The sequence below is a fragment of the Zonotrichia albicollis genome, chromosome 6, assembly GCF_047830755.1.
Source record: "Zonotrichia albicollis isolate bZonAlb1 chromosome 6, bZonAlb1.hap1, whole genome shotgun sequence".
NCBI classification, from domain to species: Eukaryota; Metazoa; Chordata; class Aves; order Passeriformes; family Passerellidae; genus Zonotrichia; species Zonotrichia albicollis.
The window spans coordinates 273,546-297,342 of NC_133824.1; the positions used below are offsets into that span (position 1 = coordinate 273,546).

Consider the following 23,797-nt stretch of genomic DNA (forward strand, 5'->3'; position numbering starts at 1 on the left):
GGTTCAATCAATCACCATGGCTAACCACTCTGATTTCTACCCTAATAGGTCCACTGGCATTGCTACTTCTAGCGGTTACCTTCGGACCATGCCTGCTGAACAAGCTGGTCTCATTCGTTCAGGCCCGCCTGGAACGGGCCAACATCCTGTTCATCGAATCCAACCAGGGAACACTGCCAGCCACAAGTTCTAACCTTGACTGGCAAAAACTTACTCAGATGTACCAAACCCCCTTTTCCTTATCGAACTACAACCTTATACCTCATTTCAGTGTATGACTACCTCATTCATTTGTGAAAAAGGGGGGGGAGATGTAGCAGATAGGGCCCGGCATTCGGAAGATCTCGTGATGTTACGGGAAGACAGGGCCCCTGCCCCCTTAGATAAGAAAATTAACATAGGAATGTAGCCCCCCGAACTGGATTCCGGTAACTTTCCACTTGCCCAGGTAACTTTCCATCCCCTACTAACCATAGATGGTAAAGACAGACCCCCACCTGACGTAGAAGCCCCCTAGACTATAAAACCCCACGAGAAGAGAGAATAAAGGCCTTTGATCCTCCACCATATTGGTGTCCGCGTGTTTCTTAGGCCCGAGTGACCCTGGGGAATGGGTCACCGTGCTGTCTCCTGAAACCAGGCCGCCTGCCTTGTATCAGAAGGCAACACTGTCCCCACTCTGGACCTATAAATTTTCTACCCAAAATCCCACAAAAGACAGATGAACGCTAAAGTTTTTATAACTCTTCCACCTAACTGTGACTACGTGCCAGGGCAGGGCAGCTCCGATCATAATTGGTACAATGTAAGTACACACAATATGAACTGACACATACATTGCAAGTGTACACAGAGTGTAAGTACAGACAATATAAGGCGATACACTCACATACAGTATAACCACATACAGTATAAGCCAACAGAGGTAGATACAATGCAACTACATACAGCATAAGCCAACACAGGTACACACAATATAAGTACATGGAGTATAAGCCAGCATAGGTACACACAATATTGGTACATAAAATACAAGCCAACATAGGGGCATACAACAGAAAGCAGGACTTAGGATAACAATCTGGAAGATTAATTCTTGAGACCTATCTCCTGTGAGAAGATGGAACCAATAGAACTACTGCAGTCACCTGAGGAAGGAGTAAGATGCTCCCTCTAGAAGTCCAAGACAATGGCATGGGAAAAAAGGCACTACCAAAGCTGGTAGTGAGAAGGAACATGGATAACATCTTCTGTAACCCTTCCTGGCTCAAAGAGTAAAAAGGTAAAAATGCCGGAATAAGGAATATCCGGAAAGGAACGTGAGTAGAACAGGAGTGAGATGGCAGGGAGTGGTGCCCACAAAGCGTCGAGATGTAACAAAGGCCTATGACATGGAAGACGACAGACACACGCTATGCAACGCAGACACGGACGATGTAACAGACACGGATGACGTAACACAGAGACAAGTGGCAACTTTCCACTTAGGGACCTGAGATTGCTAGTGCAAGATGAACCGAGCACAGTGCAGTGCTAATTACCAGCGCTGGGAAATCACTCTGAGTGCCAGAGCTGCTGACTCTGTGCTTTTACCACTGTCTTAAAGAGATTAGCAACTTTTCCACCTTCAAACCTTATTAGAAATGATCAGAGAAAGCATTATGTCCTATAAACATCATGTCAGATAAAATATTCTCACTCCTAAAGCTGAAAGTGTCAATTTGAGTAAAAGCTTTATTTAATTTAGAGTTTCAGCATCTGCAGCTGATGTACCGCAGTCCACAGCAATAACCACTAAGCAATCAGGAGCCATTACAGCATGAATAATGCTGCAAACACTAAATCACCAAAACCAAATTAATAAAGTACCTGCTGCATACAGTGAAGCATGGGAAACAGCATCCCTGAATTTCCAGCTCAAAAATCTTTGCAAGTTAGTAGAAATCTGGGTCATCATGTTCTGAAATTTATCATTCTATAGGAGGCAAACATGATTACATCCCTTTGCCTAACAACATGAGGTAAGCAATTGCAAAGGATTCTTCATTACAGGTATTATTTTGGCAATCTTCCTAAGGCAGTTGCAGATTTGATTAGCCACCAGGACTGAACTCTACAGCAGGAATTCCCACCCACATGTGGCCACTGGCATGCCAGGAGAGATGAAAAAACATGCTGGGTTCAATATTCCAAGGTAATTTTTCAGCTGACACAGAAGCAGAATGTATTTTCTGCTTATGTTTGCTAAGCTGCTGCATCAAATCAGCCTTAACAAATATAAGGGGGAAAGAACTTTCAGATATAAACTTTGGGGTTTGAATCCATCCACAAACTCACATCTTGTCCCTGAGCACTGGAAGGAATAAAGACAGTAACACAACTGAACCCAACAGGAGTTTATTACCCACACATTGCAGGTGAAGTTAGACACCTCAGTTACCAGTCAATATAAGCTAAATTGACAACTCAGGAAGTGTACAATGAGTACAAAATCATTAACAAGAGTAAAACAAAGTGCTGATGTATTCATTTTTAAAACATCAGTTGTACACTATTATACAGCAAACATATGATCCTCAACTTAGGGCTTGCATCTCAATTGGTTGTGTTTGGGTTTTTTTTTAAATCAAGTTCTCCAAGAGGTTGAGAGACTGGGTTACAACTGCATTATTTCCCAAAAGGCCACCAACATACAGCCTTACCTTACACAGACAACACTGGTTTGTATTTTATCAACTTCCTTTTATCAGGGAATGCAGTAAACAGAGAAAAAAATCCATACATAAAAATTAAGCTCCAGTACACAATATTTTTAATGTGTGTATATATATATATATGTACTATATTGTACTACAGATTTCATATAAATCAAGTGTAGGCCAAATTTTGGCATAATTTTTAAGTGCATTGTTTAATACAAAATCCCCCTCAGACTCTACTCTTACTGTTCCCATTACTTGCTCCTGAACTGATCTTTTTCAGTTTTGATACTTCAGTCATCTAGAATTATCTTAAGAGCTAATTTCCGTTTCAGTAACATCACTCTTATCTTTCATTACACTTTCTAGCAAAAATAAACTTGTGGGAAAACTTAGTGACTAATTTAGTCAAAGTTTAGTGACTAATATAATTCTCCAACCTGATGGGAATTATTTACATTTACTAGTCAGTATCTTTAAGGTACTGTTATCCCATGAACCCTCTCTTCTCCTCAGATCCTACAGGAACAGTTACTGATCATACACTGCAAGCACACCCTGCTTTCCTTTCTTTTCTTACAAGGCCTCTTACCAACATGCAAATAATTTCTGGTACAGAATGGAGTGCAAAGATATTTTTCCAATGCATGGCTAAATCTGCTTCAAAACCAGCATGTGAACCATTACTTTTTAGAGAACACCTAAAGTGCTTTGTCCTCTCTGCCACACAATATCACATTTTGTTTCCAAATTCAGCTGTCATTGCCTTTGTTCAGTATTGCAAGAACAAGGATGTTGGTGACCCAGTTAATCTATCAATTTGACAAATATATCATTGGCTGTAAATTTTAAAACAGGCTTATATGTTTTTTTCTGAAACAAAAGTCCACTTAAGCTTTCCTGCAGAATCAAGTCTGGTAAGAAGTCATTCAACTTCCTCCCCAAAAAAGTTTTGTTTCCTTGAAGTCATTTGTAGAATACAGAAATAAAATTATATAACCAACAAACTTCTACTTTAGACCAAAGAACCACTCAAGAACCAATTACAGTAAGTTGAGTCACAATACCCCAAGAAATCAATTATCTCATTTTATCTACTGACTTTATTCTGGGGTCTCTTCATTCACAGAATTATGGTACAGAGGGGAGTGTTGGAAATGTGCAGCCAGTCCCACCTACAGAGAATGGACTTGCAAGCTGAGCCCTTCAGGAATCTCACAAAAACAGGGCAAAGTGTGATTTTAACAAGGAATCACCCAAAAGCAAGGCTGTCACATTTACAGCTGAGTCACTCACACTCACTGCTCACAGGTCAGCACTTGCCCTTCAGGCTTCACTCTGTGTCCTGTGGAAGGAACCAAGTGCAGAACTCCCAGTAAAGTTTGACAGCAATGCCCTTTCATACCACTGAAGTATTCAATATCTTCTGTTATGTCTGTGAAAACTGAATTTTTTTTTTATTGAGAAAGCAAATACTGAAACAGAAACAACTTTTAGCACAACAGATGTATTTACTTACAGCATGCAAGGATTTGTTTTTATAGATTTTTGCAGCTAACAACCCTTAATTATTTACAAGTTCAAAATTACAATCTTCACATAAGTAGCAATTCCTTACAGAAGTTCTGGACACTCTCTCAGAAACAAGCAAAAAAAAATGGAGTAAAAAATACTGAGAGCAGTAATTAAAAAAAAAAAAAAAAAAAAAAAAAAAAAAAAAAACCAAAACAAAGGAAAACATATTAGCTTCTAATATCCAGACAATTTAACACTGTTCTGGTAAGAAAAAAATAAACAACACAAACGCCACATATCACATTTGGAGATGCCATTTTTAAAAGAAATGCATCTTTCTGTTTGGTTTTTCTTTCCAGGAGAAATGCTGTACATAACCTTAAAAAAATCCAAATAAATAAACAAAACCCAACTGCCTTTGGTTTGCCAATTTACCTGCAAGTTGCTCCTCCACCTCCTCAGAGACCCAACAGCTTCACAGGTGATCACACAGGAGAAAGCAAAAGCAATGCTTTCTATAAAAATGAAGTATTTCTTCTAAAATAACATATTCTAAAACTCACCCAAGATGCACATGTCAGTTCTGAGTGAGGGCCAGGCCAGAAAAAAATCCTGCTCCTATGTTTAAGGCAGTCTCAGACTAATTTGCATCTCTTCAGCCTCTTGGAAAAGAGAATTTTGTGTCAAGCTGCTCTCTTGGTTTAAAGGTTTATTTCACACAGTAATTAAAAAAGGCAAATTTAGCCTGCAGCTTTTTGTAATAAATGTGCATTCATACCTGGTTCTTTGAAGTGTATTTCTCTCTGGGACTGAGGGAGTTCACTAGCAGGATGTTTTTGCACCATGCCATAAAGGTTTTCAAGCATTTTTCCTGCTGGAAAGACATTTGACTACCTCTTAAAGCTATGTTAACTTTATTTATAAAGAATTTGGTACCAGCTGGTGCTCACACTAGAAATATTTTTCATGTTTAACTCTAAGAATAGATCAGGGGAAAGAAAGTGCTCCAGTTTTACCTGCTGCTTTGTTATGCCCAATTCCAAGGAATTTTAGCTTATCAGTAAACAAAATTATACAACAATACAAATACTTTACTTGGATTTTTGAGCATGTGCATGTCTGTAATTCTTTATCCTCTAAAGGTATTCATATTGCATGACATTCTGTGCTAACTGCCCTCCCTTTACAAAACATGAAAACAGAACAGGAGAACTTTTTCTCATGTAAACATCAGTGAAGCAGTTGCTGAAGGTGCTGTATAGACATTCTGATGGACATTTCCTGGGGAGTGGAACATGGAACATGATGGTTTGAACTTACTCAATGTACTGTATAAAAATACAAAAAATAAATTTATGACAGTAGAATAAGCTACAGTGCAATTTTCCTTAGCCTGTTGAAAGCTCTGTGTGATCTTTTCACCCCTTCCAGATCCTCCACAGTACATCTCATGTTCCATTAATACTACAGGAGAGCAAACTAGAAAATACAGCTTTAATTATGCTCTTTATGATGTAAACTCCAAGTTTACAAGTCCAATATGTACCTTAAAAAATTAGTTTTGCTCACTTACCTTTTCTGTGCTAGAATTTAAACATTTTTTGCTATAAGCTAGGATATTTAAGGAAAATATGCTCTAAATTTCAGAGAAAGTTATCCTATTATTTTTAACAGTCCTCAGACTAATTAAATATAATTGAAACTACACCACTTGCTTAGGGCTTTAAGCATAAGGCATTTTGTGTACATTCCCCCAGCTGTTTATTTAATGGCTATCTTGGTGTGTGAAGCCAGATCAGTGGAAATCCCACTCTCAAAACCCCAGAAACCAATTTACCTCTAACTGCACATTCTGCATTGGACTGCAAAAAAGAGGAACAGACACAAAAATCAAATCCAGAAATACACACTGAAACAAGCTAACCATTTTCTACTGGGTGAGGTCTTTTCAGCTGTGGAAGTTGTTGAACACTCTCAGTTTTGGATAGCTCAGTTTGAATACATTCATAGCAGTGCATTCAGGATGCACCAGAAAAGTGAAGTTTTTCACATCATCCAGTGCCAGCGTACCATAAACCTCGTCTGCTTCAAAGAAAGTGAAGTTAATTTTGTCAATCTCCATATTGGAGGGATCTCCAACATAAAAATCCTTCTAAAACCAAATACTGCTTACAAAAAACCTAGGCTTTACATTCTATCTAATCACCATATTTGCCAACCAAATGATGCTTTTCCTGCAGAACAAGTACAATACAAAATTCAGTCATTTGTGTCTGCTCAGACACCTTCCTGCAGTTTCCTGACATGGAAAGAACAGATCAGGCAACACATGAACAAGACAAAATGAAACAGAAAAAAGGCACATGAAATTACACTGGAAGGGAAAAGGATCATGAAAAGCTCAAAAGCACATAATAAAATCCTGCCAAATTTAGACATCACAAACCATTCATGCATTGACCACACTGCCTTGACTCCTCACAATCTGTCAATCAGAATGATTACAAGTTTACTTTAATTGTTACACTGTCTTATAACTATCTAAATTGGGTAAAAGTGATCATCACCTTTAAATATAGTCTGTTAATGCATAAAAATACAAATTTTTCTAGAATAATATTTTCTAACCAAATACCTAAAAGCAGTGGTCCTTCTAGATTAGTTTGGAATAATAAGTGAAGCCCATTTCTTTGCAGAATGGGGTGCTTTTATTGTTTATATGTTTAAATAATTAATTTTGAATATCCATCCACTGTATAAACAATCTCCAGAAAAATATATCCTCTTGCAGTAACTTACAATACACATTAAAAATACTTACAAAAGGGACTATTGTTCATTTACAATATCTTGAGCTCAAGGACACAATTCCTGGGTCATTTCATTTATGCAATTTTGATCAGTAAAAACTGGACATTCTGGTTAACTTGGACCATGTCAGCAACATGGACAATTAACATTTTTTTAATATCTGCCTAATTACGTAGGATTTTCCATAAAATTAGGCATTTTTACATCACAGTATATATGGCATTTCTTAATTTAGCAACAGAAAGGCACAGTTATTAAACCATAAAATACAGTACCTGAATTATATATACTCTAGTGATATCTACCAATGCTAATCCAGACATTTTTCTCTGCAAAGGGGGCTAAAGAAAAAGGCTTTTGCTTGTTTATTTAGAAAAATTCAACCTCATTACAAGTTTGGTCCATTAAAAATACCTATTAATTGAAATACCTTGAAGCAGGACTTGAGGAAAAACTAGAAGAAAGCAAATGTAACAGTTTATGGTCCAACAACTTGAATTAATTACTGTGAAATGGCAAAGAGATCATGAATGGAGCCTTCTGATCAGCTGTCAGACACTCCTGCTGAAGTGTCAGTGTACACAGGTACAGCCTGGCAGCCATCCCACATACATTCACTGCATCACACACACACAGACTTGGTTACAGCAATAAGTCCAAAACTCAGCATTTACAGAGGTCAGCACTTCTCCTGGACTGATGCTTGACTGCTGGCCCTAAACCATCCCCAGAGATGTGCAAAGCCCTTTAAATGCTTTGCTTGCTTTGTATTGCTGTTAACAGGAAGGCTCTGCTAAAGCCCAGCTGGCCGGCCTTCCCTTAGCAAACTAGTGCACCTCTTCAAAAAGCAACTAGCTCAGTTCTCCCTACCAAAGTGATCAGGCTGTATCAGGAAAGACCAATGAAATGGAAGAGGCCGGGGACAACGACCATGAGGGAGAAGCCCACGGTTCCGTAGGTGATGTAGCGATAGGGCAGCTCCACCTCCATGCGCTGCCGCGCCCTGCGCACGTCGCCCTGTGGGATGCGGAACACGCGACACGCCAGCGGGATGGTGGCTCTCTTCATGGCCACCTTGGTCAGCAACAGAACGATGACCCCCAGCAGCAAGCGCAGGATGGCCTTTCCAAACACAGCCACGGTGAGGGAGGACAGCGACAGGGGCAGGCTGTGGGGAGGAGGGTCCAGCTGCAGGCCCAGCGTGTGGCTGACGTGGGAGCCGCAGGCCACGCCGGCACCGCAGCCCAGGATCTGAGCTGTGTCTCCCCTTGATGTGCTCCACGTGTCCAGGGTGAAAGAGAAGATGCCCAGGGCCAGGTGGAGACTGATGATAATTAAAGGTGCATATTTGTAAGTTAAGTTGAAATTGTCAATCAGGTCCACAAGTGGATGGAAGATAACCAGGATAAGAATAGCATACAGAAATCCAGCAATAACGTCCTGTTGAAGAGAAAGATATGGTTTCACTGTAATGACTAATTAAAAAAAAGGCCCTCAAGAATTAACAAGAATTACATTAACAAGAATTCAAGCCTAGCTGCTGTAGTGTTAAAAGCAACTTGTAGATTCCCATCTTTTACCCTTTAAAGGATAAACTCTTTCTTATGTTAAACATAGGTAAGGAATTACATTTGATCACAAATCACCTGCATCCTGACCAGATCATGAATGAAGTTATGATCAAAGGATTCTTCACTGAAGTTGCAGGTCTGGACTTTCTAGTAAGGCCTGTTGCAACAGGGCAAGGGGTGATGGTTTTAAACTCAAAAGGGGAGATTCATGTTGGAATCCATAAAGTCAGAGGGTTTTTAGGAAATGGTTAAAAAAGAGTATTTAGGCCTCAGGATGTGGCCCAAAGTTCTGTTACAGCAGAAGTTTCCCAAGCAGTAGACGTGACAAATAACAATAGGACTTTGTAGGTTTGGCTTTAGGATGGCAACAATTTTATTTAATGTATATCTTTAGAAGGCTAGCATGAATAGAACTCTGTTCTTTGTTTCTTATGAAAATAGTCTTTGTTTTAACTACCATTACGTATGTTTTAAAAGGTTGGATGGAAAGCTTGTCAATATGTCTTGTTTTTGTGTGATTGGCTGAAATCTAAACTGAGATGATTTTATGTCATTCCGTTTTACCCCACCTTCTGTGGCACTTCCCGGTAGGCCAGTGAGCTGTTAACATCTAATTCCATTGTAACAATGTTCTGAGACTGATGTGCTAATAATAGAAAAAAAGGCTGGTCTGGATTTGCCCAGTGTTGTCCATATTTGGACTTTTTGCCACGGCCAGTGGGTTCCTCTCTTAAGACCTGGGTTCCTGACACCACTGGATGTATAGCTACCCTGTTGCCCCAATAATTCAGACTGGATATAAGGAAGATATTTTTGTTTCCAATGAGCATGATGAGGCACTGGTACAAGCTGTTCAGAGAGGTGGTGCATGCCCTGTCTCTGGAAACATACAGGTCAGGTTGGACAAGGCTCTGAGCAGCCTGTTCTGGTTGAAGATGTCCCTGCTTTTTGCAGGGGGCTAGGACTAGATAATCTTTAAAGGTCTCTTGAACCCAGAACTATTCTGTGATTCTTCTATGATTTTTCTGCTGGCAACACTGATCCCTGGCCAGGGCCAGGGCATTCCAACCTACAGTCAGCACAAATCAGCTCAGCTAAATGTGTTCTGCCAACTTAGGTTTGCTGAAACAGCTCAGCAGCGGCTCTGAGGGCCTGGGTGCCAACACTCCCAGCACTGGCAGCAGCAGCAGCTGGTGAGCAGTCAGTCAGGCACTAGAGCAGCTTCAACTTGCACTGCAGCTTCACAATGCTGGAAGAATGGGAACTGTTTCCAAATATTAAAGGAGAGGAAGAGATAACCTCTGTGGCTTCCTAAATGAATTTCAGTTTTTAAAGGTCTTTTCTTAATGAAAAGATTACCCAATGATTTTTTTACTCCAGCATTAAATTTCAGTTAACTGATCACTCAGTTGCATGGAACTCTCCACTACTTTTGTCACCTTTGATTGTTAAAGAAGAATTTGTGCAATCCAAGCACTACAAAGTGGCCTGCCTTCACTTTCATGCTTATCAGCTCCTCCACATGAGCCAGGAGGTGGGCCTTCAATCAGCAGGGTTTGTATTGCACCAGCTTCAATGAATCATTTTTATTTGCTTCCACTAATTGAAAGCTTGATAACAGCTCTGCTAAAACTGGCTGATATAAACATCAGACTTGCTCATTTCAGAAGCAACAAAAAAACCTTTCTGCTCTATTTGCCACCTACTCCCCCCAAACACAGGCACTGTGGTTGATGTACATTGCAGGCACCACATGGTGAACTCCATTCCCTCAAACTCTGCAGAGGATTCAGATGTGAAACTGCAAAACAGCTCTGGCTGCTTGCTCACTATTTGTGGCACGACTTTGTTCTGTGACATTTTGTGTCAGCTGAACTATCAGTGCATCACATCATATTGACAGAGTGCTTTTAGATTGGAAACTCCTAACTACTGATGCAAAAATGTCATTTAGTTTTTCTGAGCTGTCTTACTTTCCCATGCTCTTTTTTACATTGTGTTCATCTACCAGCATTTAAACTCCCTACCACACTTACCCTTTTCTGTCTGTTAGCTTTGCTTCTAGCACGTGATCCTCAAAAACATCTTTAGCCACCCCCATAAGTGATCTTGCATCACAATTGCCATTTTGTAGTGCTCTTTTCTCATTTCTACATTGAATACATTTGTGTTTCAGTCTGGGGAGTTTTCATCTGTTTAATAAATGAGTGTTTTTCAAGATGACAACTTTGTTACCTGGATTTAGAAACTCTGGTAAATGAAACTCTAGCATGTAGAGTGGCACTCCAAAATGCTCATGCTTTGAGAAGCTGACGTGGAATGAACTTAAACGGCCACTTTCTCATTCTGCAGAATGATTTCTACTCTGTAGAGGAAAATTTGCTCTACACTTTAGAGCAGTCATCAATTTCTGCACTAAAAAATGACATTAAACACCTGTTAAGTTTTAACCATGGACTGAGTTTATAAAAGACAAGTATAAGTTTAGGGTGAGAGCCACTTTTAGCTGTTTTATCAATTTCTATGCTGAAGAAATCTTAAGTCTTCTGTTTCTGTATGGTAGAACATTACAAAAATACATCTGTATATAATTACTGCACTGTAAAACCTTCAATGTAATGGAAGATTATTAAATCAGAACAGGATTAAACCAGAAGTTCAGTAGTAGATTAGATTATTTTCTTACCAAAATTGAATGCATTCCCATATAAATTCGACTACAGCAAACCAAAGAACACCAGCAGAATGCCAGGATCAGTCCAAACACAAGGGGATACTGGTAGGGAAGAGAAATGCAGAAACCATATTAGAATTTGAAAAAAAAATTAAAAAATAATCATTCTATGAACATTCTACAATTAAATCTAGTTAATGCCACTGATGTTTACCCTTTTCCTTGCCCTAGCCTCCACAGGCCTAGCAGAGCACCTTTTGATAAATTGTTAAGTCAAACTTTCAATCTTCCCCATGTTCTTTGCATTCAGGATATATGAATTTGAGTGCTTTGATCACTTTTCCAAAGCAGTAAGAAACATCTCCATCTCTGCAGCAGTTGTCCTGCCATGCTCTGATATCCCAAACTGACCACAAGTGTGTTAAAGTGCAACAGTTTTACACTGGGTGAAGCAGCTCCATCTCTTATTTGTACTGTCAGCAATTACCCAGGCAGGATCAAGGCTTCACTTTTTTTCCTGAAAAGAAGGAACTCATAACAAAATTAAAAAGAAATTCAATTCCTTCCTCAATTCTTTGTTTTAGGGCTTCTGCAGTTGTTGACTCAATCTCTGGGCAGCAGCATGAAACTCCTAAAACAGTAATCTTTTTTGTTCTTTCCAAACCCACATAAATTTCCTCCTACAAGCCACATTTGTTAAACAAAAATCATAACAATGACTTCCAATTATTTTTGCCTTCTCACATTTTTTTAATTAATAAGGACTGTTTACCAGGAGGAAATAAAATACTTTGCTTTAATAAACACATATCATGTGGAAAAACAGTTTCTTAACTTGCTCAGGTTTTGGATAAAGCTATGCTAATTTACATATTACAGCACAGTCAGAAATGCTTTCCCCACTATTGCAAAATGTTGTACAAGACAGGATACAGCTTCCTTTTTTGCCACTATTCTATAAAAGACACAGTCACAAGATAAAATGGCAAGTTTCCAAAATTGCTTCTCTTCCAACTATAAACATGTTCAATATAAACAGGCAGCCTAGATGTACCCAAACCCAGGAACAAAATCTACAGGCTGTTGTCTTGCTCTTTCCCTTGTTCCTTTCATAGGTAACCTGAAGGGAATATCCAACAAATTTGAGAAAATATCTTTAAAATTACTGGAGGAAGTTCTGTGTCCTCTGTGAAGGCCACTTAACAGATTGTAAAGTTCCAAAATCAGGCTTTCTGTAAAAGGTCTGAGATAGGATTATCACTCTTCTGCCTTTATCCAACTTTCACTGAATTCTCAACTCCAGGACCATGTTGGCATAACAAAACTAAAACAACATTCTCAAACTAAGAGAAAATCAGGAAGCTTATGCTTCACATAAGAAGCAGATTTCACATTAAAATAAATACTAAACACAAACATAACATAAATACTAAACAGCTCATAGTTGTGTTCCATCTAGACTAAACTCTATTTCCTGTAGCAACATTTATCTCTGCTTCTATCCCGTTCATCTACAAAGTGGATCTCAGCAGAACTGTGTATTTGTGATTTATTTCTGACTGCAGTGATGAAGGAACAAACTCAGTTTGCTGCCTTTCAGAACTCTGCTAATCCCGGGCACTGCCCCAGTAACTGTGTCCCACACATGACTGCAGAGTTCTCAGACACCAGCATTGCTGCAGCAGCCCCAAAAGCAGCTCCTTCGGCCCCTCCCAAGCACAGCCCCGTCCCTCTGTCCCTCTGTCCCTCTGTCCCTCTGTGCTGTGGTCCCAGGGCAGCAGGAATGAGCACCCTCCCTGCCCCCTCACACAAGTGCTGCCTGTGCAGGGACAGCTGTGCCCCAGCAAGAGCAGCCTCGAGTTTCAAACTGTTTTGCCATCACTTGATGCCCATGTCCATCCTTGCCTCCTGACACACATTTTTGTGCTTTCAGAGCCCCATCAGGGGTAAGGCTTTTCTTCAATAAAGACCTGTCCTGTTTCTGCAGTACCTGACAGAGAGAGAGGCAGGAGCTTTAGCAGGAAGATGAATGAAGCACCAGGCTCAGCAGCTGCTCATGACACTGTGGCTGAGAGGAAGAGGTCAGAGCAGCTAAACAGCAAAATCCCAAGAACAAGGAATATGAAGGAAATAGCTAGGTGAGAAATCTGATTTTAAGAGACCTCAGCAGGTGACTGTAAACAGCAGGCAGACTAGAATAATTCTGAAAATGAAAGAAGAGATGCTTGCTGTCAGGGAACTCACAGGGGAGGAGTGTTTGAGTAAGAAAGAAACAGAAACTCTGGCTCTGAAGAATGTTTTGGAAAGATTATTTGGCTCTGTCATATCTTTAATTCTGAATAAACACCCTGAGAACACGGGCTAGTTCAGTTTCTCTGTGCAAAACACAGTAAAATAGCCTGAACACCCTCAGCTAGAAGAGGCTGCTCAGAGCCCCACCCAAGCAGGCCCTGAATATTTCCAGGAATGGAGCATCCCCCTCCTCTGGGCAACCTGTGCCAGTGTTCCACCAGCAGAAGCACAAAACTTCTTCCCTGCATCTGATCTAAATGAACCCTCGTTCAGCTCAGAACCATCACCCTTCTCCTGTCACAAGAGCCCACAGGAGCTGGCTCCCATCTTTCTTGCAGGCACCTTTCAAGTACTGATCACAAATGAAGCACAACACCCTGGTTGTTTAACTCCTACCTTTCAGAGCAGCCACTGGGTTTGAGAATTCCCAGAACACCAAACTGGTAACACCTGCTTAAATCTGCCCTGGGGTGGTGAGACAGGCTGTGTTTGGTCCTCACACACAGGGCTGAGTGCACAAGGTGACTAAAGGAGAACATCAGCACTCCCACACACCTCTGAGCTCAGCAGAGTCACACCAACAGGGACATCACCTGCATCCTTGGAAAAAAAGCTGATGCCATAAACTTACTTCCAAATTATTGCCTGCAAGGCTGAGGTAACAGCAAGCCTTGTAATAATAGTGTTTTATGAGAATGGATTTCAAAAATCTCCTCTCCAAATCATAAATGAATATTCAAAGTAAAAAAAAACAGCTTTTACTAGTCTTTTATAAGTACTTTTATAATACAGCTTTTACTAGTCTTTTATAAAATATATAAGAGTAACTCATATATTTTCCAGTCTTTTATATTTTATAAAAGACTAATGTGAAAATTTGAATATAAACTTATATCAAGTGTTCAGGGAAGAAAGTCATAAACACTTTTTACTGTGTTGACTTGGGTTTGTATTTTTATAAGAGATATTAAGCAAGACAGCTGAATTCCAGCAGTTTTAGTCCCATGGTTCCTGGCGTGCCAGATCAGACCTACAGAGGCACAAAGGACAAAAGATCACAAGTTTGCTTCTACCCCCTTCCCTGATTCACTGCTGGTTTTGCTCATTTGGGCATCAGGAGGCAGACTGACATCTCGTGTGCTTCCAGATGAGGGCGTGGATGGAAGCTTGTCAGAGATCACAGCTGGGAGAGGTAGAACAGAAACCAGGTTTCATTCTCTCAGCTTGCTCTCTTGATAAAAGAATTGATGTATCTTCATTCTTGATCAATCCTGGTATCACTTTCAGTCAGACACTCAGGAGGAGCCCATTTTGGACACAAACATCTCAAACCCTCTCCATGCCCTCATTTAAGACCATCTCATGTATATCCTCAAAAACTCCTTATGCCTCCCCACAGCCAAAATGCCACCTCAACAATTCTATGTGTTAATTTTTTTTAATGCATACTTTCTTTTTTATAAATTAAAAAACTTAAACCAATAAGCATGTTATTAAAAAAAATTTAAGAAGTTAATTGATTTCTTAACTTCACCTATTAAGGTAAAGCTAGGGATAAAGCTGACTGAATAAATTACTCATAATGTTTTGGACTCTAATTTTGTTCTCATATCCAGAATCTTGTTTTGATTGAAGAAATTGAATTAAATTCATATTTGTAAAACAGCAGTGAAAATACTCTCAGTAAGTCTTTGAGAATTTATGTTCTATGTTTTTAAAAGAAAACTCCCATCCTATAGAAAATTCCACTACATCCTCCACAACAGGCTTGCAAACCTGACTGCACCACACACAAAACCCTCCCCATCCTCCTCCTGCTCCTTGATCTTTCTGCCAAGAGTCTTAATAACACAACCATTGTTTAAAAATGCTTATAAGGAAACAATCTGTCCTAAAAGCTTTGACCTAGGTCAAAAATTCCTTCTTTCATAAGGGAACACTATTAAAAGATGCTAAATGCTCACTTCTTTACCTTTTTAAAGCACAGAAGTTTCCAGCACCCACAAATGATTCCAAAGTAACTTCCTAATGTTTTCAGTGTTCTACAGTATTCAATGATCTTTTTTCAATCATATCATAACTCAGAAGTGCAACTTGAGTTTGAGACAGTTATTTTGGGCCAAAGTTCACAGAAAGAATCCAAGCAGCACTTGCAGCACCAGGCTTTTAAAAAGGTATCTGGGCCATGTACTGGCAATAGGCATGAAAAGCAATAATCAGTGTTTATGGGAATGACCCTAGACCTGACTGGACAGATGAGTTCAAAGAGCAAAGCATAAAAATGATTTTGTGAAGGGAACAAAAGAAAAGGGAGAAGAGGATTGTTAGAAAACAGAGACCACCAATCAGTCATTTCAGGAAAAATAAACAAACTCTTTCTTTCAAATGGGCCAGGTGGTAAATACCACTGGTTGAGCTACATTTATCAATGATTTTCTCCTTTCTTGCACTGACCAACATTAAAACCAAGAGATATAAAAACCTCAGTGTTACATATCACTACAAGAACCTCTTCTTAAAATTCCAAGATAAACTTTTCAATGCCAGTCCTGAAGGAAGTTAAAACACTTCATTTTCTGCTACACCTAATCTGAAAAGAAATTGAGGAGTAACAATAGGAATTAGGTTGTTATTTCTTTTCATTGCAGTCATTAAAAAAATAATTCCTCTCTGAACACAGCTAGCAAGAATTACTTATGGCTTGTTCTGTTTATGCCCCAGTACCTAAAACTACATTTTTTCTGCAAAATATTTTCTCAGTTTAATCAGTGCAGCATATTTAAAGAAAAAGGAGTGCTTTTACATGTGTACAATGCACCAAGAAAAGAAACTGCTTGAGAAATATTTCCTTTGAATACCTTTTCATCAAAAACTCTGTATCCAACCTCAGAGCATTTGTTTTTACATGTTTTCCCCCAAGACCCTTTACATTAATTAAAGATTTGCTTAGGCAACACTGAAAAATACATTTAATGACAATCAAGAGAGTCTAATGAGACAGGCTGTTGTATTCCTCTGGCAGAGATTCCCAGTGACATTTGTCAGAACTGGCTCTGCTCTTTTTAAACTTTTAACACCTGCAAAAAACACCTTGGTTCAGTTTCCTTTACAAACAAACTACAGGCATTAATATGGCCCATGGAGGACCTTACATCACACACACTCAAAGCAAGGCCAGAGCTGACCCTCCAAATTCCCATTTCTCTCTCTCTCAAATCATTGTGTGGGTAATTCTGTGTTTTCAGATCATCCCTTCAGCTGTGCTCCCCATGGCAGAAGAGTTTTTGTTGGACTGTTCAGGAAACATGTTCAAGAAGACCAATTAGACAAGCATGCACACATCTCTTTGCCAACATCTCAGTATTTTAGCCAAGGGCCCATTTGGGATCCTCTGGGGGGTGATGGGTCACTTTCTGAAGGTTTCTGAAGGGGATGCACTTGCTCTGCACACAGACTTTGTATGCAAGAGATGCCTTCCCCTATGTGCAGCTTCCAGTTTATCACTACATCAATCTCACTGAAAATGCAAGCCTTTCACCAAGGACAAACATTTAAAACAAGGGTGTGCCCCTTTCTGCAAAATTCTCACTGTAGCACTGTTGTGACTAGGCTGTTTATTCACCCCCAATAACCAATTATTCCCCATTTCCAGTGGGGATCAGAGAGTTTGGAAATGAAAGAGCAGGGAGACAATTCTAGAGGTAATCTTCAATAGGGGTCAGTCAGAACCATGCAGATCTCCCTGAAATCCCAACACAGATCTGTCAAACCCATCTCATTTAATTACATTCAGCAGCCTTGGCTGATAAAAGTCACAGTGCAGATGAAAGATTTCTGGAAGGGAGTTTCACGTGGTACCACACTAGAGCCTTACACAACCAGTACCACAGAGAGTCAAAAGAGAAATGAAAACTGCAGAGAGGCCACAGGAGAGCAGAGGCACCCAGGGCAGGTTCAGCAGAGCTGTTTATCCAGGTCAGTCACTGGTGACAGGCTCTGCTATCAAACACAGCAAGGCTGGCACACTCAGCACCTCGAGCTGCCTCAGAAGGTAAATCAGCCTTGTTAATGCAGTTAAAGGCTGCTACTCATCAACCCAGCCCTGGGCTCCTCAAGTTGGCAGGGTGGCCCCAGTGAGAATCAGCAGTTCCTCACTGAGCTCAGGAAGGAGGGCAAACCCCTCATTTCCTAATGCACACAGCCAGGCTGCATCCTGGAGGAACTCTGAATACAAGCAAATTTTCTCTACCCTCTGGCTGACATTGATTTTTCTTTATTTTCTGATATTTATCTTTCTGTATCCCCTGGCTGATATTTATTTTTTCTCCTCAAAATAAGCCAGCAGAGTTCTGACACATTCAGGTACCATCCCAACTCAAGGACCATTTCTAATAAAATACATCTTGGTGTCTATCTGTAATCAGCAGTTCAACATAATCAAACAAAATATAAAAGAGACTTTTTCCAGTAGTCTCAGCCTGAGCCTTTGGAGATTTTGTGGATAATTAGCAGTTCACACTATCTCTTCCTCACCACATCTGGGACATGATATAAGCTAGCCTGGCTCAAACTGTCAGGACTTCAAAGAAATCAAGTTTTCCCCAATTTTATAAAGGTTGCTTTTTCCTACATCATATCAAGATCTACAACCTCCCTGTCTTTTAAATGTTTGCCTCCTCTTTCAGGGTATCTGCACTTCAAAGAGAGGGTGGGAAAAAAAAAATCAACATTTTTAACACTCCCAAATTCTCATGTGTCTTTGACACAAGCTTTATATTTCCTGGTTACTGAAGTGTTGTTGAAATAAGTAGTTTTCCCTGCAGAAATGTAACATATTAAATAAATTAATGAACATGGATTATGCAAGTAGAATCAAAAGTTTCAGGCAAGCTCTCATATTACAAGAAGAAAGCGAAAACTTTGGGTACAATGGACAGAACAGTTGGCTACTATGGAAGTTATCCTCATATCTAACTCACTTCTGTCTGAGAGTTTCATTGAATATTCCCTATGCCCAAAGTCTCTAATTGAGATAATTTCCCAAAACCATCTTTAAAATACATTATCTTTGAAAACATTTTACTTCAATAGAACTATTGCATTTTTAGAAAGTATTTTTGTTTTACAGTCAAAAATCCTTTTGAATACTATGTAAAAATAATTGTAACAGAATTGCTTAAAGGCATTGAAAAATTGAAGAGCACAAAGTCAACAGGCTGAGAAAAAACCCTTCTGCAATCCAAACATGTTTTTAAATGGACAATCTGGGCCACACCTAGAAAAATAGGAGCACATTTTCTCTGTTTTGTTTTCTTCAAGAAAAAGACTCAAATAGATCGTCTTTGCTAGACAAGAACTACCACACAAGAGTAGGAAGTCATAGATCACTGAAGGCAAACTGGAAATCAGCCACACAAGAAAGATTCCCTCCTCACTGGTGTAACATCTTTGAGAGCAAGGGAAGCCTTCTTTGGTTTAGTATAAACCTAAATATACTATAAATATAAATATACTAAATATAAGCATATCTAAGTATTCTTTATACTAAATATACACAATATACAGAAAGAGGTTAAACCAACAGGTTTAAATCCAGCAACCTGCACCTATTAGTAAATTTGTACAATTTAATAAAAATAATACTAAAAACCTCTTTAATAGCTTTCCAAGAATTTCTGAGCTCAGTCTTTTTTAACACCATTTCCAGCAAAACACCATTTTCCATGACAAAATGATGTTACATAGGTTCTACTCCCTTTCAACACAAGTAAACAGGGAGAACAGAAGATGAAAGGTTAATGAAGAGGCTCTTGACGTGCCACTGGTTAATTACTGATTAATTTATGGAAATAATGTAAAAATCAGAAGTGATTTTTTTACCTGAGTATTTCGAAAGGACAGAAGTTGGTTTCAGAGAGGTCTTTTATTCATATTTGTTTTCTAAGAAAAAGGAATTGAAATCAAGACTCAAACACTTTCCTTCTGCATTCCTTAAGCACAGTCCCAGATGAATACCAAGGCTGAATGTTTATGATTTCTCACCATGCATTCGTGGTAAATATGTTCACTCAATTAACAGAATGTTGCACAGAGTGCAGGGCTGGCAAAGCACAGATCGAACTGGGCTCATTAGAAAAACACCATTTCACACATTTCACAGCCGGTTTGCTGCTCCCATAGAGGCCATGGAGACGGGCACACAGGACATCGGTCTGTGCAAAGGTGATCCACTGCAACTGCTCAATGAGCGCTCCCACATGCACAGAGTGCAAATCCAGGCTGTGCTTCCAGCTGCCACCAGCCCTACACACCTAACAAGCAACAACCACATATATACAGATTTTGGTCATTTAGTTAAATAAAACAACTTTGAGAGTAGGCATCTCAGTGGCAAAACTTCAAATATTTATCTCAAACACTCACAGAACATGACATTATTATTTTTTATATATATATGTAATTATTATGCCTGCCTAACTCCAGCATGTAATACTTCACCGAATCCCTAAGAGCTTCCTTCTGGGCACATGCATTCACCTTGCAGAAACATCAATAATCTTTGGTTAGAGAGGCCAAATAAAATCTCTAACCCTGAATCATGCCATTCCTTTCAGTCACCCGTTCTAGATGCTGAGATAGAGCCACAGCAGACAACTGGTGATTGCTACCAGTAACTGGGAGGACAAGAGTTAAGCCCCTGCACGAAGCTTAGGATCAGAGTTAGTTTTCTCTACCGACATGACTAACATCCACCTTAAACCAGGTATTACAGTAAGGATTAGTAAACACTAACAACTTAAGAGTCTAATTACTGCCTAACTTCTTAAAACATTTACCTGGGAAAGCCTTCTCTCAGCTGCTGCTGAACGTGGTTTAGTGCAGTGATTTAGAGCTGGATGTGCTTTCTTTGGAGCTGCTGCTGTTGCCGCACTTCCAGCAGCCAGCGCCAAAGCACATGCCACTGCTTGCGTAAAGCAGGCGATCAACAGTGTTATTTTAACTTATCTATTGACCCCAAGTGCAACAGCCAGATTTTAGAGATTCTGCTGAATGAAGGTGATGAAAATATCGCAGATTATCAGTTCCTGCTAATTATGAACACATTGATAGATTGTAAAATCTCCTCTAAGTACAAATACTAGGGTCATTTCCAGGTTGTGGTTAATGAAAATAAAATCGTTAAAGAAAAGGCTAAAGCTACAACTCAGTGACGCTACAAAGTGACTCGAAGCAAAGGATCAACAAGAAGCCCTTTAGTTACTGGCGCTCCACTAAACTCTCACTCTGTAAAACCAAATGCGTGTAAAAACATTAGATGCTTATCCAAACTTTGCGCAAATGGACAAGCTGGAAAAAAACCTTCATCGGAACAAAACGCAGATTGTCACTGCGAACTTTTCACGCGTGCTGAGCTAATCCCCAAAACCAGCACAACTTCCATTCACAAGACAGAACCACTAGAACACTTCTCGTTACCTGAGCAGAACAAAAAAAAAAAAAATTAACAGTGAGGCAAGGAAAAAAGGTACGAATGTGACGTTTTCCCAACCAAACTCAGCCACCTCCCTCCTGAGGAGCAGTCAGGTTTGCCACATGGGGCTGGAAGGCGCACGATGAGGACACGGAGGTGCGAGCATTACCTGCCAGCGGCCGTAGCTGAGCAGCAGCAGCGCCAGGGGGATGGCGGTGCCCGACATGGCGTGGGTGGAGGGCATGCTGTACTCGGAGTTGTAGAAAACCTCCAGCTTCACCACGGGCGGCGAGGCAGGGCGCGGCCAGCGGATCACATCCTTGGTGCACTGCCCCAGGTACATCACCCACACCCAGATGATGATGAGCCTCCGGCCCAGCCAGGCGTCCACATTCCAGATGCAGAAAGGGAAAAAGAGGATGTAGAAGAGCTCGTTGCCCAGCTCGGTGCCCAGGCTGAACAGATAGTAGAGGAAGCGGCTGCGAGTGGCGAACTCCTGGCTGCCGTCCTCCTCCTCCGTCAGCGAGTTTCGGCGCGGCCTCCTCCTCCAGCGCCGCGGGCTTCCCGCCGCGCCGGGCACGGCCCCGTTCCCGGTGGGATGCTCCTGCCCGCCCGCGGGGCCGCCGTTCGCCACCGGTCCCCGCTGCTCCGCGCCGGCCCAGCCCGAGGGCCCCTCCACCCCGCAGAGCCGCTGGAACGCGGCCACTTTGCGCGGGTCCTGCAGGTGGGCGGCCAGCCGGGCCAGGCGCTGGCCGAGAGACATAGCGGTGGGACCGGGGGACTTCGTCTGAGGGGCGAAGAAGGGGATGGGGGCTCCGCGGAAAAGGAAAGGCGCTCGCTGAAGAGAAAGCCGCTGGAAGGCGAGGCGCCGCGGATACCGCGGGACTACCCTCGCCTCACCCGCTCCCTCCCGCCGCTCGCTCCTCTCGCCCTCCCCGCTCGCTCCCTCCCTCCCTCACGCCCGCGCCGGCCCCGCCCCGCCGCGCCTGCGCGCAGCCCCCACCCCGCGGGAAACGTCCTTCGCTGCGCGGATTGGCTGTGACTGTCCGTCGGTCCCGCCCCCACAGGCGGTGCAGCCAATCGGAGCTCGGCGCTGCGCGCGGCGTGAGGCGGCCTCGAGCGTGAGGGGCAGAGGCGGCGGAGGGTGGCCCGTGGGGTGGGTCGGGTTTGGGGGACCATAGTGGAGCCCCTTTCTCCTCTTCATTCTTCTCTTCCTCCTTCTCCTCCTTCTTCTTTGTTATAGGAACACCGAATCAGTTGCCGTGGAAGAGACCTCTGGGATCATCAAGTCCAGCCTGTCCGCTAGACCATGGCACTGATTGCCCCATCCAGTCTTTCCTTAAATCCCTCCAGGGACAGTGACTCCACCAGCTCCCTCGGCAGCCCATTCCCAGTCACCCTTTCCGTGAAGAAATTCTTCCTAATGTCCAACCTAAACCTCCCGTGGTGCTGTTGAAGACTTCTAGGAGCCCAAATCCGGTGGTGTAAACACGAGAGGAAAGCGGAGTGGTCGCGGCCGCGGCGGTCAGGCCGGTTCAGCCATGGCGGCAGGCCGGGACCACAGGGCTGCGGAGCCGCTCAGGGAGGTTCTGCAGTGCCTGAGGCAGCAGCCGTGTCTTATCCCGTCTCCAGAGTCGGGAGGAGATTTCACATCTCCTGAGAGTGTGTGTGTGTGTGTGTGTGTGTGTGTGCAGGGCAGGGAGTTCAGCAGGACCAGGAGATTTGTAAGCAGGTACTTCGCAAGTCCGCAGTTGCTGCGGTTTCCACCCTGGAAATGCTGTGAAGAATGCAGTCCCTGATCTCCCCTGCTTTCTGTTGCCTTTGCCTGTACTACAGATGCTGCTCCTCTGTATTTGTATCTTGCCTTAAATCCAGGGGATTAAAGAAGTGATAAACTGTTTCTTTGTGCCGTTTTTAAAAGGATGAGCAATATGACCCAAGCAACTGGTTAGCTTAATAGCTATCCTAAGCAAAATAGAAAATCTGATGTGGAATTCAAATAATAAAAATTTGAAACAAAGGAATATGATGCAGATCTAGTGTTTTAGTTAAAATAGCTATCAATACTTTTTTGAGGAGGTACTTGATTTGGTGCTGCGTGATATTATCATTATGCAGTGCCAACAAACCATACAAATGGAATTTGCTGCCATATCCCAAGAAGAAATCTATATGACAACTTAATTGAAAGAGATGGCATCTAAAAAGCTCCTAGTAGCAGGTTCCATGTCCTGCTACATTTTTAGCAATGATCTGGAAGAAGATCCACACCTGCTGCTGCAAAAATTCAGGATTAATGGAATTGTAAATAATGATGAGGATGGGGCACTGATCAGTACAGTTTGTACAAGCAGCTTGTTCAAACCTAGTGAATTTTCATTCATCAAACCATACTATCAAACCATGTCTATCTTAAAATCCAAGTGTGGAGTCCATAACTGGAAAATAGAAGACTGTGAAGGTAATGACTTTGAGAAGGATTTTAGGGTCAGATAAGTAAGCAATCAGATAAGGGCTCTCGTGTATGCTGCTATGGCAGAAAAGGATTAATCAATGTATAAACAAAGGATTGAAAAAGTATTTGTTTTACCTCTCATTGTTTGACCTCAATAATCACAGGATAGTGCATACAGTGCTGGTTTTCAGATTTTAAGAAGCACATTGGAAAATAAGAGAGAGCAAAAGAATGAAGCAAAATGTTCTGGTGGCTGGAGAAAATGCCTTATGCTGGGATGTTTTAAGAGCTCAGGCTGTTAAAGTTATC

General features: G+C 41.3%; 1 protein-coding gene across 1 annotated transcript; it reads right to left on the reverse strand.

Moving 5' to 3' along the window:
- Window positions 1-2,581: 2,581 nt before the first annotated feature.
- SGPP1 (sphingosine-1-phosphate phosphatase 1) lies at window positions 2,582-21,997 on the reverse strand. Its single transcript, XM_005491805.4, has 3 exons — window positions 21,203-21,997; window positions 11,283-11,372; window positions 2,582-8,465 (listed from the first exon to the last, which is right to left on the reverse strand). Exons 1-3 carry the CDS (start codon window positions 21,794-21,796, stop codon window positions 7,914-7,916), a joined length of 1,236 nt encoding a protein of 411 aa, XP_005491862.2. The 5' UTR covers window positions 21,797-21,997; the 3' UTR covers window positions 2,582-7,913.
- Between the last annotated feature and the right edge of the window lie 1,800 nt (window positions 21,998-23,797).

Bases quoted from the DNA above. Each gene is read 5' to 3' on its own strand.
- SGPP1 (XM_005491805.4), bottom strand. From the start codon at position 21,796: ATGTCTCTCGGCCAGCGCCTGGCCCGGCTGGCCGCCCACCTGCAGGAC. The intron at 11,373-21,202 runs GTAATGCTCGCA...CTTCCCTACCAG, and splicing joins TCAGCTACGGCCGCTGGCAG to TATCCCCTTGTGTTTGGACT. The intron at 8,466-11,282 runs GTAAGAAAATAA...TCTCTTCAACAG, and splicing joins TGGGAATGCATTCAATTTTG to GACGTTATTGCTGGATTTCT.